The sequence below is a fragment of the Camarhynchus parvulus genome, chromosome 2, assembly GCF_901933205.1.
Source record: "Camarhynchus parvulus chromosome 2, STF_HiC, whole genome shotgun sequence".
NCBI lineage: Eukaryota > Metazoa > Chordata > Aves > Passeriformes > Thraupidae > Camarhynchus > Camarhynchus parvulus.
The window spans coordinates 47,199,589-47,217,621 of record NC_044572.1 but is presented as its reverse complement, the minus strand read 5'-3'; the positions used below and the strand labels follow the sequence as shown (position 1 = coordinate 47,217,621).

Genomic DNA, 18,033 nt, shown 5'->3' with positions numbered 1-18,033 from the left:
CATCTCTGTCCTGACAGACTGAAAGCCACTCCAAAAGGCTCCTTTTAGTTAGGCTAGCTCTTCCTTTCCAAAAGTCATACCACTGTGAACATGAAACCTTTCAGAAATTTGTTTTAAAATAAAGAAAAGCAGCACAATTTTGCACATCTCCAAATGCCAACAGAAGAGCCTGAAATAAAGCTTGATCTTCTCTGATGCAGCTGGTTTTTACTTTCTGCCAAACCTCATTTCCTGCCAGACATGCACTTCAAAGTGCTACAGCATTCCTTTTTAAAGTATTGGTCCATACACTGCTTGTTGGCTGGGGTTTTTTTGTCTGTTTTACACTGCATCCAATTTATAGTCCATTGCCCTTGGAAGGCAGAAATAGTGAGGGAAAAAAAATTCCTCTTTATTCAATACATGCACACCAAAGGAACAAACTCAGTGATCATGGAAAAACAGTCTAAGAGTGATTGCTTTACTACAGAGTGTGGTGCAAGTCATGCCATGTGGCATTTGAAATATATGAATGGCATTAAAGCACAAGAAATGGCTGCCAGAAGAACATGCAATCTTCACGTCTCTATAGCAGGAGAAAGTAAGTTTTAAACAAACTTAAAAAAAGAAGTACTCTATTCATTACCAGATACATTTCTGTTGCAACACCCCAGCATTTAAGACTCAGATGTTTTGGGGAAAATTTTATTTATGGCAATTGAACTGATCAAATTAATATTTATAATGTGAATGCTCTAGAAAGAAGAATTTAATACACAGGTTTTAGATGAAGATAATTAAGGTAAAAAAGCTAGAAAACAACTGTAATTGAAGTCACATCATTACCTGCAATAAATTACTACAGGTTTTACAATTTCTCACTGAGGCTTCAAGAGAAATCTGCTAGCAAAGTTACATGTTGCTGAAACCTTCACCTTGTTCCAATATTGTCAGAATAACAAAATGGTATATTCAAAAGATCATTGAAATTAAGCATTTCAAACATTTCAAATACAGACTCATGTCTAGTAAGTTTTAAATGGATTTAAAAAATCACAAGAAAGCCTTACCTTCCGCAACACCCCATGGGTACTGCCTTCCTCTAACTCTCTTGCCATTGACTTCAATGATCGTATTACTACCTACCACAGCAAGAGGTAAACGGTCCTACAAGATAAAGTATGACTTTAAAAATCAAAATCTGCTGCCAGAAGATACTGAAAGCATGCCCATGTATCAGATTAACATAAGCTAGGTCAGTGCTCTAACACTGCAATGCAGCTAACCCAAAAGTGCAAGAATGGTGATGTTTATTGACCTCTGCCCAGTTTAATGACTTATATATACACACACTCCTGAATTCCTTATGCTGCTGCATTCTGGAAATCTAGTTAAGGAACAGACACTACTGCTATGCAAGAGGCAAACCATTTCCTATTTATGTAACTGCACAATTATTTACCAAGTCATATACCCGCTGGCTACAAGGGCTGTTACTTTGACTGGATCTTGTACCCAGTTTTCAAAGGTTTGGCAAAGAACTACGTCAAGTTCTTCTTTTCAGCTGAACTGAGAATGCCCCCAGTGTAACAAGCAACAAAGGAGCCAAGAGCAGCTTCAAGGGGCAGAAAGGGACAGAGTACTAAGCTCAGTATTTTGCACTTTTGTCTTTGCTTTTATTCTGCTCTTCTCTAGGCTTAGTACCAGAATATCTTCCATTTTTTGTCCTATTTGTGTTTACCTATCCTAGGAGATTTCCCCAGTAACAAAAAAATTTAAAAGCTCTTACAAGCTTTTACAGCTACTGAACAAACAGAAGCAAGGCTCAAGAAACATACACAAGATGGACTCCAACATGAAAGAACAAACTGAAAACATGAGTAAACTAAGAAAAAGCCTTTCAACAGCCTGACAGTCCTTTTGATTTTCTTTAGTCATTTATCTCCATTAAGGTTTCAGTGTATCAATCAGCCAGAGAGCTATTAGCTGTAATGCACACACTTTATGCCATTGCACAGCTCTGTCTGAAAAGAAAACCCTTGCCTCCTTCAAAGCTCAAAACCAAAAAAAAAGTGGTAGGCTGTGGAGGGTGGATAGAAGTCAAATAAGGATGAATTTTTAAAAGTGATCTTTAAGAGTTCATTAATGAACATGTGATCTAGTGCTCTCATTCTGAATTTTAGCCATTGAAGGACTTAGATGACTTAATGATGTCATTCATCACTTCTGATAAGGAACACTGACCCTTAGGAGAGCTTTACATCTGATTTCTATATTCTAAACACTTTGGTGGGCTCTTTATTAAAGACAGAATGCTTTTCAAATTCGACCCCCACCCCTGCCCCTCCATAAGCACTTTTTTAAAAGAAAATTAGTTTACCTTGATCTTTTTAACAATCTTATTTTCTTCTTCATCATCTGTTTCTGGAAATTCATATATTTTAATTTTGTGTTCTTGGATTTCTTTCATTATCTAGAAACAAAATTATTATATGTTTGAGGATTTCATACTTTATAACAGCCTGATTTTTTGCAGCAGTCTGATTCTCCTCCTTTTGTTAGATAGGTAAAAAAATCCTTCAGATTACCCTGACTTAAATTACAACATAACTTGCACATTTAACAGCCTCAGGTGACCTCAGGTTAAGTGTGATCATCTCTCCTTAGCCACGAGAAGAAAATCAGAGCTACCAGAATATTATCCACCAACACAAGACAGCAAAAATTAATACCAGTTTTCTACAACAGGACAAACAAGAGGTTTACTCTAATGGAAATTCTGCCTGCACAGAATTAGGTGCAAAACCTAATACAACAAAGTGTCAGAGCAGTTTTGCAATTGGGTTCTTTAAAAACCAGATACTTGAATAGATAATTGGAGGCACACTTTATCCCTTTGAGTTCCTACAACAGCTACTGCTGTCACTCCTATTCTTTTCTGTTTCCTTCATACCTGAGCAGCACTTGCTTGAATCAGGATCATCTGCCTATTTTAATAGAGCTTGTGACTGATGGACTAACTCTAGCAGTTAGTACTATTGAAAAACATTTGCAAGCAATAAGGAAAATAAAGTGATTGTCCTGTTTTGATGCTATATTTGTCTGAAGGGTATTTTTAAAAACAAGCTGATTAGTTTTGCAGAATTTTAGGATGGAAAAATATTAGACCACTTAGCTGACAGCTGCACTGCAGAGCCCTGGGGAATATTTCTGGCTCATGGGTTTGCAGCCTTAGGAGAAGTTAAGTTTCCAAATCATGCAAGGACTTATTTTCAAAGTTTGGTTTGGGAAAGTCCCCCCTATTTAACATCCACTTATCGATAAAGCTACTTATATATTTAGAAATATTCTGTGTTCTATCATTTTTTCCTTTCTTTTTGTCATCGAATTTTTAATCTTATCTAATTAAATCAAGAGTTTTACACACAACACCTCTTAATGCCACTTTCTTTTCAGAACTCTGTGTTCTTCTAAACTAGGACTGGACAGAGTTCAATTAAAAAAAAATGTCTTGTCTTGTTCTGGGTCCTCCTTGTCCTCTTCATACAATACTACAAAACTTAACTGTTCTACTCTGATAATGTAGCTGAAAATAAAACATAAACCACTTGTAGACACTCACAGCAAATACATTCTACAAATAGAAAGACATTGTATCAGTTGTATCAATGCTAGAATTATCTCACCATCTTTAAAATGCATTACCACACCCAAGAGCGAACAAGTTTACTGATTCTCATATAATACCTGAGGTATCTTTAATAATTACAGTGCATCAACATAGAAGTGGATACCTCAATGCAATCAGTAAAACTGCGATACTGTTGAATACCTTATTTCTTTTAACACACTTCTGTGAGGCACCTAAATCCTGAAAGCTTCTTTCCTCCCTTACTGATTTTTATCTCAGCAGTGAATTATTTTACTTGCCAAGAAACATACTATACTTGAAACCTCTTCCCCTGAGGACAGAAACAAGATTATTTCACCAAGAATTATAATTAAATCTAGAGATATAAATTACTTAGCTTTGCTGTCTCAAGTTATTGCTTCAGGGTTTAAACTCTGCATGTAAGTTAAATCTCACCATTTCCATAAGGACCAACTTACTAAATTATCATATGTTGTAAATATTAATTTTTCAACTCACCTGTTTTTTAAATTGTTGGCATTCCTCGGGTGTAAGTGTGTCTGCTTTGGCAATAAGTGGAATAATATTCACTTTTTCATGCAGGCGCTTCATAAACTCTATATCCAAAGGCTTAAGTCTGAAATACAGCATTAGAGCTTTGCAATTTATATTAATTAAACAAGACTGTACAAATGATGAGATTCGTCCTGACAACTACTCTTAAGACACTGATTTATGAGTGACAGATGACTGAAAATGAAAAGGTTACCTGCAATTATTACAGCAAATCCCCTAAATTGTATAATACAAGAGGAATAAGTGGTAAGTTAATATTACTAGCAGTCATGAGTCTTCTACTAGCTGAAAGTACACTCATTTAAGCAAGAGGTAAGAACTCTATGAAGGTATTAAAGTTTGTGTTATTAGCTGGAAGATAATCCCACTTAAAGCCTGACTGAAAAGAGCTCACAGTTGTGAATTACGCTCTGTTCACACATACAGTTGCAGGTTCTCAAAGTCATGTCTCAGCATGCTTCCTCTTGAGAGTGGGCTAGGAGACTTTTTCTTTTAAGACCTTAAGATTGCTGAAGATGCTAACCTCTGTAGTCTATGTACAAATGAATTAGAAATATTTCACCTCTAAATTGGTATGTAAAACAAAAAGACAGTTATGAAAGTGGATGACAGTGATAAAAACTAAACCATCCTATGGGTATAGGGTGGCTGTGTGGTTGTATATTCACTGTCTATGTGGATCAAAGTGGTCAGTATTTCCTGTTTCCTGAAGTAAAACTAGATAGGTTTTGATGCATTAATGACAGCAAGTTTAGTCAGGCTTAAAGGATTCACTTACAGGATTTAACAAGATTATTTTTCATCCTAAAAAAATCAGAATTAGAAACATTAAAACCAGATTAATTTGGTACTGAAATTTCTGAAAATCATACATAAAAGAATGAAGAAAATGTTCAAGAACACATACTTAATTTCATTTTAACATTTTCTACCTGTCACTGATTTTACCAGTTCTCAACATGTGTCCATTAAATAGCTAACATTTAAGCACATCTATATTATAAGCACTCTTTTGGTTATCCATTCATCTTAATATGCTTTCCCCCTACTTGCTTCAAGAAGCTACCTAGGGTTGAAGTGCAGCTGCCAAAGCAGAGTTGTTCAAAAAGTCTGTTCACCTAAGGACTTGAGTGTTTACAGAGGAGACTGAAGCGGGAAAGCTTTATATAAAGATTTCAAAATGGCAGAAAGATTGCAAATTCCATCATCACCCGATTCACTTACCTGGAAGGCTCCTCCTGCCCCTCCACTCTCTCCCCCTGCTTCTACATAAACCAATTCAATCGTTTCAGGTGTTTATGGGAATACTAGCTAAAAACGGTGGGATGTATTATATTGAAGGACTTTAACTGTTGTTTTTTTATAATTTCTAAATTTCTAAAGCAGGCTTTTACAGATATATTAAAATGACAAGTAGAAGCAAGCTCACTCACAAATGCTTTAATTCAATGTAAATATAATCATGCATTAAGAGTAAAGAGGACACTACTTGGAGGGTTAGATGTGCTGCTGTCTGCAGAGGAAACAGGAGTAAAGACTGCATCACCACAAAAACCAGGTAGGAAGTGAGCTCTGTCCTTTCAGAGAGGGCAGCATCTTAAAAGAAGAAATGAATGCTAAAAGCAGCACCACTTTTCTTCATTAACTTCCTAACTGAGATGACAATTTTAAGCATTTATTCCAGGAATTGAAAAACATTATGAAAACCTAGCATAATTGTACACCTTTTTCTCCCCTAAAAATAACATGTAAAAATAACCTAAAAATAACCTGTACAAGGAATATACTTTTACGGTTTTTAGCCTCACAAATTTAGTGACCAAATGTTAATCCATTGGAAACATGACTTTTCTTTTTCCTTAAGAACAACTTGTACCTCCCACTGATTTAGGAAGTTGTAACAGACATGGGGCTGTGCTGGGAAGACATGCTTTTTGAAAAATGTGAAAATTAGCCCAGAAACAATTGATTAACATAAGGAATCATCTTCCCTTTATTTAAATTACATTTTGGATTTTGCACACTAGTAAAACAGCATGTCAAGAATTCAGGTGCTTGCATTTAAAACTGACATGCATGTTGAGCAAAACTGGCATTACAAACATGCCTGGTGAACAACAACAAAATACTTAATAAAGGCAAGTCTACATAAAAAAACCTCCACCCTCTGGCATTTCTTTCCATATTTGGAAGTATCTGTACAGTTCAAAATTATTAGACCCATTCCAATGCTAGCTACAGAGGCTAAGTATAATAGCTGGCAGTTTTTACTACCTGAGGAATACTCTTTAAATTCCTTCATCACTCCCTTCAACAAGTTTTACTACTTTTGACTGACACAATAGAATAGGCTTAAGCTTATCTTTGCCTCCTTCTGGTTTTGAAGGTATAACTCAAGAGTCTGACAAATTTAATCATGATACCATGATAAAAAGATACACAACCAGTTTCAGATAGTTAACCTGTACCTAATACACCCTGGAAATGCAGTTCTCCCTGTCTACCACTAGATAGAAGTCTGATCTAGTAAAAACTATGCAGGGGTGGAAGATAACATAATAACTGAAAAAAAATCTGCAATGCCTATACTGGAATTGTCACTAGACAAAATACTGCACACCAAGTGAATTATTGGTATGCTTACAAGGATGTATGAAACTTTCCATCTTCAATTTACACTAATGGGAGGGAGGAAGAATGGAAAGGAAAAATCCTTTTGCTTCACATGTGAACCACTTTCTCTTAATGTGATCTAAGGATATATAGATCACAAACAGACCTGGCACCTCTGAACGTCTTTGTATTTTTGATTGCTAGAATTCTATTTCTCTTGTAATGCAATTCATGTGCAATTGTATTTTCTGGTGTTTGGCTTGCTGATGTCTGACAAGCCAAAGTAAACTCATCTTTGAAATTAAGCATGATCTGCAGGCCATTGAGAAAATCCGATTTGGAACTCAGACTGCCAAATCTGCATATTTATCTGAGATAACAGAATGAAAACATAAAATACACTAATACAAACCCATGTCCTGAAGGAGCAATGAAGTATAAACAACACTGCACTCTATTATCTGGCATCTGGCGTCTGTTCACTCGAGACTCTGCATTCAGGTAGTCCTCAAATTTACTGTCAATGTAGTCAATAACTGGCTGCCAGCTGCAGAGATTACATGAATAAAAACCTGTAAGTTACATTATTTACATAAAGAAACCTCTTTTTGCTAAGAAATAGATGTTCACAATTTCCCCACTTGGGGTGGGTTTTTTTGCTTTTCATTTGCTTTTTTTAAATTAAGGTACTTCAACACTGCAACTGATCAACTCCTCAACCTAAACTGAGTTACATAGTTCTGAAGATACAATGTGCGAGTCCACTGAAAAAGCCTTTCAAACACAATCACCTTCATTGTAAATGCATTAAGGAGAATATTTAAGAACTGTAGATAAAGTAATATGCTTCACTGATCACATCTTGTGACAGCACAGAAGGTGGTTCTGCACACTGCATGTGTGGATAAAGAGCCAAACCATTCAGTTTAACGGGAAAGGCTGACAGCACTTCAGTCAAGTTATACTTGGAATTAACTTAGTAGTTAGAAGTTTTCAGCTAAATGAAAAGTTTAGAAGTGTTAATATTTTAACTGAATATTGAAGCCTGCATTTTAAAATATGTCACAAGGTATTACATCTCACACACACATACAAAACGCAACGCAGAATTATCATGGGAGAACATACAAAGAATGTCTTACCAATTACTATTATCCACAGCATCTCCAAATCCTGGTGTGTCAACTATTGTAAGTAGTAACTGAACACCACCCTCTTTGATTAAAACTTTTGACTGCTCAACCTGTAAAATGAATACAGTAAGATTAAATTTTTAGCAGTTTAGTCAACTATCTTAAACACTGGGAAAAGCATTCAATGAATAAGAAGCCTGACAAAGAATTGCTAACTTTTCTTCTTCAAAGGTACGCTGTGTCTGTGTTCTGCTTATAAAATCCCAATAATTTTATAATAATTAATATTTTTTTAAAGAAAAAGATCCTTATTTACATAAAGTCAGTGATCAAAGAACTCTCTAAGTATATGGGATATCTTAATATTTAAATTCCAGATAAACTGGAAAAATCTTAACCAGGCATTAATCTTGATAAAGTTTTCAAAGAAAATGACACTTTTCAAAACTAATCCTCCCCACAAGCACCGTTGACACTTCTAGTCCTCTTAATGTATTTTTAAGAATACATTTATTTTTCAGCTAGCATAATGGTTGGGAACTATCTCAAAGTGATGGTTTCCTATTACAAACAGAACTATACTGGAAAGTAATACAATCTGTCTGCAATCTGCTGAGCTAGACCTCATGTGACTGTAATGGATTGGGTTCCTGTTAGCTCAAGTCACTGATGGAAACCCGCCTCAGAAGGCAACTGCATCAGCACAAGGAATGATGCAAGATCGGGGCGTGGGACTTCATGCCTCCAGTTGTGATCCCCCATCCATAGCACAGCTCAGGCAGCTTGCACTGAACATGTCACCCAACAGATTAGGCATGTCATGACAGAGAAGAATTAGGCTAAGCAGCACATGGACTGCTACCCCCTTCTTCCTACTAATATTTCAGTAATCATTGATATTGCCAATGACAGGTCCATCTGCCTGAGAAGGTGCTGTACACCACTGTACTATCAGTGAGGTGCACAGCAGTATGAAATGACAAACCCATGTTGACTTCTTTCCAATTGCTTAGACATTTAATCATCCTTTTTTCCCCCCCATATTAAATCAATTCCTATTAAATAATGAGTTACACCATTTTCTAGATATGGATTCAAGAAATCAGCCATGTAAGCCATTTATCCAGAAACACATGAGAGCTGGAAGACTCAAGGTGATGCCACCTTGTTCCTCACTGCTTAACACTCCTTAAGCCTCACAAACCCTAACTGGGAAGAGAAAAGAAAGTTCTCTAGGGTTCTATAAACCCTATCTGGATGGTCTCTTGACCAGTTCAAGATTTGAGAAATATCATATTAATGCTTCTTAAGCTCTTGCACATCTCTGATTGTTATGCAAGTGAAGCAGACTCCCACAGCCACACCTGAACATTGTTGCAAACGCTCTGCAATCACTGTTTATGTGATGCCATGTAAGCCCACAAGATAAACTAACACTGCAGAAAGTTGAACTAAATCCCTCTTGCACAAGTGTAACACTGATTCCAATTCAGAAGAGAATATCCAGAATCACAAAAAACAGTAACTACCTACAAAGAAAGCATCATATTTAATCTCTGAGTATGCAGGATGCTGTTTTTATCTGCTCATCAGTAGGGATACTACCCAAGTTGGATCAGTCCCTTTCGCTGCTAGTTCTCAAAACAGTTAATGGCTACCAGGATACTGGTAACAGAAGTATCCAGGTTGGGCTGGACTTCAAGACTACCCAATTCAAACTCCAGCATGAACAGGCCTTACTGCAAGGTTAGGAAGGTGTAAAAAAACCCAGGAATTAAAACCAACCAAACAAAACTGTACACACACCAGCGTAAGCCACCACCAAGTTACTCTTTGACAAACTATACAACTCTCATCCTTCCAAAAGCATGCAGCTGAAAGCCCTGAGAACCTAGGAATACATGCACTGCTTTAGAAACGTACATTTTAATTATGGTGAATGTATTTCCCCCATCCTCTAGAGTTCTATCAAGAAATTTTATTGTACACAATTGATACCAGAACTCAAGACAGTAATCCCCTGCCATAGTCAACTCAGCCAAGAGTTTACTACTCACAAGCTTTAGCACACCAGAGATTAACTTCTGATTCCTTGCATTCTTTTGGCTATTTTGCATATAGTAACCACATAGCCTTCCTATTACCAAGCTCTCTGCACCTATACAAAACCCACAACACTAGCAAAATACTGAAGATGATAATGTTAGGAGATGTACTCTTGCCAAGAGCTACAAGGTATCAGCGTTATTTTCCAGCACAAAAATTCCCAGCATGAACCATTAAATTATTATGGGCTCACAGTGCAATGCCTTTACAAAGAAGCAATTAATAAAACATTATCTTGAACAGATGTTTATAACAAAGGAAAAGAAAGGTCAGGAGATCTCAGAAATGTCACGCCAAGCATTTTCCCTGATTCTGCATGCTTGTAAAATCTAAGTGTGGCTGAATTTGTGGCTGAAGTCACCTTCTGACAAATGGTCTGCAGCAACTGAATCTCTGCAGACAGTGCTAATACATTACTGGGTTGTGAGGATTTAAATTTTTTTCTTACTTTTCATAAATTCATGGAGGTATCTCGCTATCAGAGCAAGGTTTTCATAAACCTACAGAACAAGATACATTAGCTGATGAATTAAAAGTCCTATGCTTGTGCTATGGCCAATCAGACCACATCCAGGATATATTGTAAGCGGTGGATTCTACTGGTAGGAAACAGTAGACAAAGACCGTGCCACAAAGCCTCAGCAAAGTTGCATTTTTCTAACCTAAATGGATGTCTCCATACATGGTCAAAGCCACAGAAAGCAGCAACATCTGGAAAAGATCCAGAAAATCACTGTAAACTAGTGTCATTCACAGTTAAGCATCCAACTGCATCCAATCATCTGATTTACAAGTATTCCCAAGGGATTCATGGAAAACATTAGTTCAAGTCTTGGAATTTAAGACTTTTTAAGAAAAGTCTCCTCCAAAGAGCCATTTTCCCATGCACTCCAGTCAGCTGGGTCACACAGGTCTCCTTGGCAGCTACTACACAGCATTCATCACTTGGTGCTTGTTACAGCTTGACTGCTTTTTATTGGATGAAACATGCCTTTGCCATCCTGCATTTAAGGCAGCCAGATAATGATCAGAGAAAACACATTTAATACCCTCTCATTTCTCAGTGTGTTTCCTTTGAATTCATCTGACACCAAATCACTTACTCTTAACCGTTTTTCTGCATTTTCTATGAGATTAATGCAAAGGAGCTGCCAACAACTCCAAACTGCAATGGTTTTCAAGCCCAAACCACAGGTTGAGTTTGTCTACGTGAGAGCCTCATACACAATTCCTGATCAGTAAGTTGTTCCCACCATATAAGAAGAGGTGATTATTACAACCAAGATTTGAGGATGCTCAAGTGAGGTGGTTTCTCTCATCCTTACCCTACAAAACCCTTTTATCAGTCCTTAACTTAAAAAGGTTTTCACTGGCAGAGTACAAATCCAGTGGATCCAAACAGCAACTCCCACTGCTTATTCTTTAATATTTGACAGAAAACACCTCCACATCATACACATTGCTACCACGCAAGATTTTCAAGCTTGCAGGGGGAAACAATTTTATCACTTACACTGACAATGAAGTAAGATAGTTTCAGTTTCTTTCTTAAAATGCTACACTGACTTTTCATTCATCCCAAGAAACTGAAAGCAAAGCTGCATTGTAAGCATATTAAAAAGAAAAAAGTACGTATTAGATAAAGTCAAAATTAGTTTCTGGAGGGGAAGATGGTCTTTAAATCTATTTCATTCCCACCATATTATTTTCTAAGTCATGTCAGACTCCAATTCACTATTGAAAATAAGCTTTGGCAAGCTCTTGCCCTCAAGCTTTAGCCCACAGAGTGGCAGTAAGAAGAAAATGCAATGACTTTTCAGCCTGAGCTCTGTTCAAACCCTTTTCTTTCCCTCTCCAGCTTTACATACCAAAAAAAAAAAATCATTAAGTGAGGCTTTGTGGAAAGTGTGTCTTTTACTTAAACCAGTAAATCAATACAAATCAAACCACCCCGATGGTCAGAATGAACAACAGATCATCTAATCTTGCCCCCTAACAGATGAAAGTACTTAACTCAAATTCCAGAAATTCCACACAGATTTTCATATTTTTTCTTACACTGATGCACATTTAATTAGGGGGGAGTGAGTGCTCTGGAAGATGTCTTGGTTTGGAGTTTTTTGTTAGCTTAAGTACAAATTCTTCTAAAGATTTTTCCCAACTGAAAAAACCAAAAATCTTCCAATGACAGGGAATCCATCCCACAGTTATTTAAACTAAAATTCAATTAAAATAACCTGAATTGGTTTAGCTTCTGCTAAACTAAGATGTAATCATCAGTAATGAAATCATGCTACATCTCTCTTCCAATAAAAAAGTCACCCATCTATTCAGTTTTCCAACAGTCACTGATTGGCTCAGTAATAAAGTAATAAGTATATTATATGAGAGTTTAACTCTCTGCACACCTCTTCCATCCCACTTAACATCTCTTTGAAACAAGTAAGCTGTTTCAAGACCTTATAAAAATAATGGTCTGATGCCCCTGATAACATGCTTTCAAGTCCAATTTTGTCAGTCACTATGGTTTTACATTAAACTGATAAAGCAGCATAATAGATATGAACAAAGCTAAGAAACTATTAATATATTGTTAATCAAACTCTGGATGTTCAAAAGTTTTTCTCAAATAACAAAAAAATATATTCTGCAATGAATTCATTTTGTAATAGTATTCAAGCTTTAATGTTGAGCTAACTGATAAGCAATGCAATTTAAACTTCTCAATATGGACATAATAACTAACTTTCCTTCTACTGTGGTAATGATTCTGTCTTCTGATATTGGATTAAGAAAGCCTTACCCAAAACCCCAAACAAAAAAAACCCTGAGGTCCCACAAAGCAATAAGGACAGTGGTTCATGACACTGGAGCCTAATTACTTGATTCCAGTGAGTAAAAAAGCACTCTATTTTACAGCTTGTTTAGCACCTTGCATACCCTCCTAACTCAACACAGGGCTTAATGACTTTATGACAACTCTACAATTGCCCAGTCCCTTCAGCCACAGCTGAATTTTGCAGCTGGAGGAACTCTGTTGGACAACAGCAGCAATGGTGAGCACCTATGGCCCTCACCTGTAAAAAGTTAGATTATCACAAGCCATCTTCACCAAAGTCTTAAGCAAGTGCACATCAAGAGAGGTAAGCAGAGCTCATGCATCCTTATTCAGCTGCTCAGCTCTGGAGGCAGAAAGTACCTCACAAACACAATGATTTCCTAAACTACCCATAGCATTATTATTTCTTAGCATTAGGTAGCTGTTACTTTTAGTAATCTTTTTATAAGACAGAAAACATGCTCCTTTTCTTGAGGGAAAGTAGCAAGTTATTACACACCAAAAAAAAAAGGATCAGCTTCAGTTTCCCAGTCTTTGGCTTAATATTTTATGTGGATCATGCACTTGCAGCAACATCATCTTTGCCTAGGTCTAGTGCTTGAAGTCAGGCAGGTTCACCCTAGTCCCCGATGTTTTAGAGTAACAACTTGTTACAGGTTAACAAACAAGGTACCACTAAATACCACTAAAGATACAGTCTGCAGAAGACTCACAGATACTTTTATACACAAGTCCCTGCCCTTCTGTCAAATCATTTACTACTTGGTCTCTAAAAGCCTGCCTTTAACAGACAAGTTTTACTGCAGATCTATGTATTTCTACAGATTTCCTCACTATTTTAATTGATAATAAAAAATACATTTTCAAAAAGTTCTGCACATATATGTGTATTTTAATCTACAGTCAAAACACAAAACACTTCAGGGCTCCCACATTTCTACAAGCTACAGGTTTGAGAACCTGAAAGTTTTGCTGTTCAGAGACATTGAAAGACACACTGAATATTTCTTAGTGGTTCATATCATGACTAAATGTATCTTGAAACTCAGGTGCTTATGTGACAACCTACATCACCTTACATTACTAAATTGCAAGTTACAATATTCAGGCTGTACCTTTTTTTCCCCCAGACATACCTGTACAGTCTTTTTAATTCTGTGTGAAGGACCTGGATACTCTGGGGAATACAATTCTGTTAAGAATAATGAGTTGATTAATGTTGATTTTCCCAGTCCAGATTCACCTAGAAAAAAACAGAACAGTTTCAGTAAAACCAGAAGTACTCTGTCAAATATAAACATCTAGATCCACATTTTAAATGCTCTTTAAACATAGTACCTGAAAACATGCACTGCACTCTAAGACTTTGAGAATCTATAATCTTTTCCAATTTCAAGGAAAAACTTTCAAATTCAATTGTCACTGTTGGGCTCTACAGACATTAATTTTTCTGATCACTTTAAGAATTGAGTGCGTTCAGCACTTTTGTCCGTTTCTCCCATTACAAGATACAGAGATGATATTACACTGAATTTTATACACAAGCTATCTTCCTCGTATAACTCATCATAATGCCAAAGCAGATTAAGTTGTCTCCTTTATTTCAAATATTATTTATTTGAGAGTCTTTATTATCAGGGTAAGGGGGGGAGTAGGGGTGGAGTGATAAAGACTTGAGATTAGCTGGCTATAACTATTAAAGCCACAAGAGATAAAATGAAGTTTCAAACTACATGGTTTGCCTGGGAATTTTGTTGTTGTTGGGGTACAGAAGGGGGCTGGATTTTATTAGGCTTTTTTTGATAATTTCTTCATGACCAACAGTAAATCAGCCTTGCTAAACAATGAACTGCCATGACAATCCAAGCAAATACAGCTAAAGACACCGCAGCAAAGGTTATCCTCCATTTACAGCTCTACAGAGACAAGGGCTGGCATTTCAGATCAACTATTTATTATTCTAAAAGAAAAGTATTTTACTTAGGTTTTTTTTTGTTAAGAAACTACTTCAACGCAACAATTCACACTGGCATGATAGCTAAGGAGAAAGGTATAAAAAAATGGTTTTTTTCCTGTTGAAATTTCATATGCAGTCTGTCAGTGCATTGACCTAAACAGAAACAGACACAGAGAAATTTGCTTTCAAGCTAACAAATTTGAGGGCAAACCATGTACTCTCACTATAGTAAAAGGGAGGGAGGAAAATTAGCTGAACTGGGCCCATAATTGATAAGTAATATTTAACTAAAGCACTAATCACTCCAGCCCCAACAAACATTGTGTTGATTTAGAGACTGAACTGAGAAAACTTCCAACCCTGTCTTGAGATGAATGTCCTGGGTTAATGGAAGAGAGTTATGTAACAGGAAGTAGCCAGGAGCTGTCTCCCCTGTAATAGGTATCTGGGTTTCCCACAGGAGCTGGCTCACACACAGCAGCCATCTCGATTACAGCGGTGTAGCACAGAGTGTCTGCAGCACCGAGCAGAGCCATCTCATTAGCTACACTGTAAACGGATTAGCAGCTGATGAAACACTGCAACCAGAGCTCCTGCCGGCTGTCTGCGCTCTCAGCAGCGCTTGCTCCTCAAACCCCACCCTCTCGGATAGATGAGCTAACCCGTGCTGCGAGCAGCGGCTGCCCACAGCCAGGCTGATGGAAAGGGAGATAGGTACTCAAGGTATGGGTGTCAAAAGAGCAATGAACACTAACCCCACCAGGACAGGTTTAGGCAAGCCAGCAGGGACATCCTTGCTGACAAGATTGCATCACTGCCCTGCAGATTTTGCCTTTTTCCGTGGTCAGATGCATGAGACACCTACGAACTATGCCTCCGAGCCCGGTTATAAAAGACACTGCTTTGCTACTCTGCATCTGCAAGACTTAAAGGGCAGAGACAGCTGCAGCCAAGGGGCCTCCCCACCAATTCTGCAATAGAAAAAAGCTTCTGAAATGCCCAACTTCCCATTCTCATAGATACATCCTGGTCAAAGCTTAACCTCCATCTCGCAACCCAGCTCAAGAGATAGACATCATTCCAGTTAAACTGAAGGTTTTTATCTACCCTACTGAAGCCCTCAAGAGGGTGGCTCTGGTTTTGAAATGTACGATTCATATCCTTTCAGTAACCTTTGCTTTTTAACTTGGCCATAATCTTGTAAAAGGCACCCTACTACAGTATTGAAGAAAGATTTTAGCATCAGATTCTACTTGAATATACAAAAAGGGCTGCTCCTTCTTTCTCCCTTCTATTAGGGTTATTGCCAATCTTAATATGAAGAATTTCAGGTGAAAAACACTGACAACTACCACTTCTCCTGAAAATGAGTGCCTGTCAAGTTGTCATTGAAATTCAACATATGGAAATAAGATTTTCAGCTTCAAAAGAGTGTAATGGAAAACCAGCAGCTTGCCCTAGATGGCTTGGGCAGCTGTGGCACCCCATACCAAGCAGTCTCAGAACTACTGAAGCATTACACCCTGAGAGAGCTGAGGTTTGTTCCCCTCCACACCCTTTACTGCCCTCACAGCTGCAAGGATGTGAAGACAATTTTGAGCTGAAATTAGTGAAAAGAAAGTAAGCTAAAGATATTTATGCTCAATCTTGTTCCCAGAGGCGCCCAGCATCCTGGATATCCTTACCCATCATGCTAACTTTAATCAGCCAGCGCAGATTATAACAGTTTAAACTGCTTAACTGCTAGCAGTAACTGAGGTATCACATGTAAGAGTCTGCATCAATGCACCATTCCTGGAGGCAGTTGTGCCTTAGACCATGGAAAGAGTCAACATCTGCAACAGTAGTAAGAGGCTATAACATCAAATAAAACAATTGCCCTGAAACTGTAGGTAAAAACTCTAACTGCAATATTTAACATTATACTATAGGAAGTCATGATGCTTCCACTGTAATAAAACAAGAGTTTCTCTGATGACTACAGTGAAAGCAGAATTAGAGAGATTAACTGTAAGTGAACATTCTATCAGCCTTTCTGGACACAGTAAAATATTCTAATTTTCATTAGAAATACAGTAAGAAGTAAAACAAAACAAAACAAACAAAAAACCCACAAAAAACCAACCAACCAAAAAGAAAAAACACAAACGCCAAAAATTTCAAACTCCAACCAAAACAACCCCCCCCCAGATCCCCCAAACACACACACAAAACACCCCAGCCAAACAAAACCCTCTGTTTTTCCCAAAATTACCTAAAAGGATTGCTTACTGGAAAGGCTGGGAAATCCGCTTCCACGGATGAAACAGGCTATGAATATGACTAACAATACCGCAAGGGAGAAGGGAAAAGAAGTGAAATTTAATTTGCCTTTACAGAAAAAAATATGATACATCCCAAATAAAATGCATCTTCCCACTTTCAGTGGGCATGTCTGATGAGATTTTGCCCTTTGATCATTGCATGAACTGGTAAAACAATGCAATGTAATAGAAACTTTCCAACAGCAATAACTTCCAATCACTTAATGAATTATGATGTGGTTAGACCTAGGTGCCTAATTTAGAGTGAGCAATTTTTAGAAATTTGTTTTTAAAAGAAGAAAAAAAGGAAAACATTTATTTTGCAGGGTAATCCTGAATCCACAACGTTAATTATTTGTGGTATCCAGGTACTGCTTTAACCTTGCCCTCACTCTCCCACTAAATATTTCACATAGGCTTCAAATTCTTCTGAATATTGTTCTTTTTCTTCATTATTTTGTGTCCCATATTTATGAACAGCTTAGTGTTTCCAAATGTTAACATTTTATCAGGCTGTTTTTATATTCACATTCAAACACATGAAGCTGGCCACTCTTGTTGGCAGAAATAAGCACTTACTTTTACTAACATACTTTTGTGAAGGAATACCTTTTGTGAGCCCTCATAGGACTAGCAGAAGTTCCAACTCTTCTCAAGTCCATGAATTTCTAAATAGCTGTACAAATAGAGTGGAACTCTTCTTATACACGTGGGTTAATGATTACCTCTTGACCATCAGCATATTTGTAAAGATGGCTCACAGCACATCACTTTAAACTAACCTGATATAGCAAAATTTTTTCTTCTGTGAACAAAACACTGACCAAGTACCTTACTTTTTTCCTACACATATAAGACCAGCTGCTAACATGAGAAAACAGACCAAGGAAAAACCC

The 18,033-nt window shown here is 37.2% G+C and overlaps 1 protein-coding gene across 3 annotated transcripts in view; it reads right to left on the bottom strand.

Moving 5' to 3' along the window:
- Positions 1 to 18,033, bottom strand: part of SEPTIN7 (septin 7) — a 79,327-nt gene that overhangs the window by 12,721 nt on the left and 48,573 nt on the right. For all 3 annotated transcript variants that reach the window (XM_030943633.1, XM_030943632.1, XM_030943634.1), the window contains exons 4-9: positions 14,014 to 14,120; positions 7,942 to 8,042; positions 7,212 to 7,346; positions 4,130 to 4,247; positions 2,360 to 2,452; positions 1,050 to 1,146 (exon numbers count right to left, since the gene is read on the bottom strand). In XM_030943633.1, coding sequence (XP_030799493.1) covers positions 1,050 to 1,146; positions 2,360 to 2,452; positions 4,130 to 4,247; positions 7,212 to 7,346; positions 7,942 to 8,042; positions 14,014 to 14,120 — 651 coding nt within the window. The remainder of the gene's footprint in view (positions 1 to 1,049; positions 1,147 to 2,359; positions 2,453 to 4,129; positions 4,248 to 7,211; positions 7,347 to 7,941; positions 8,043 to 14,013; positions 14,121 to 18,033) is intronic.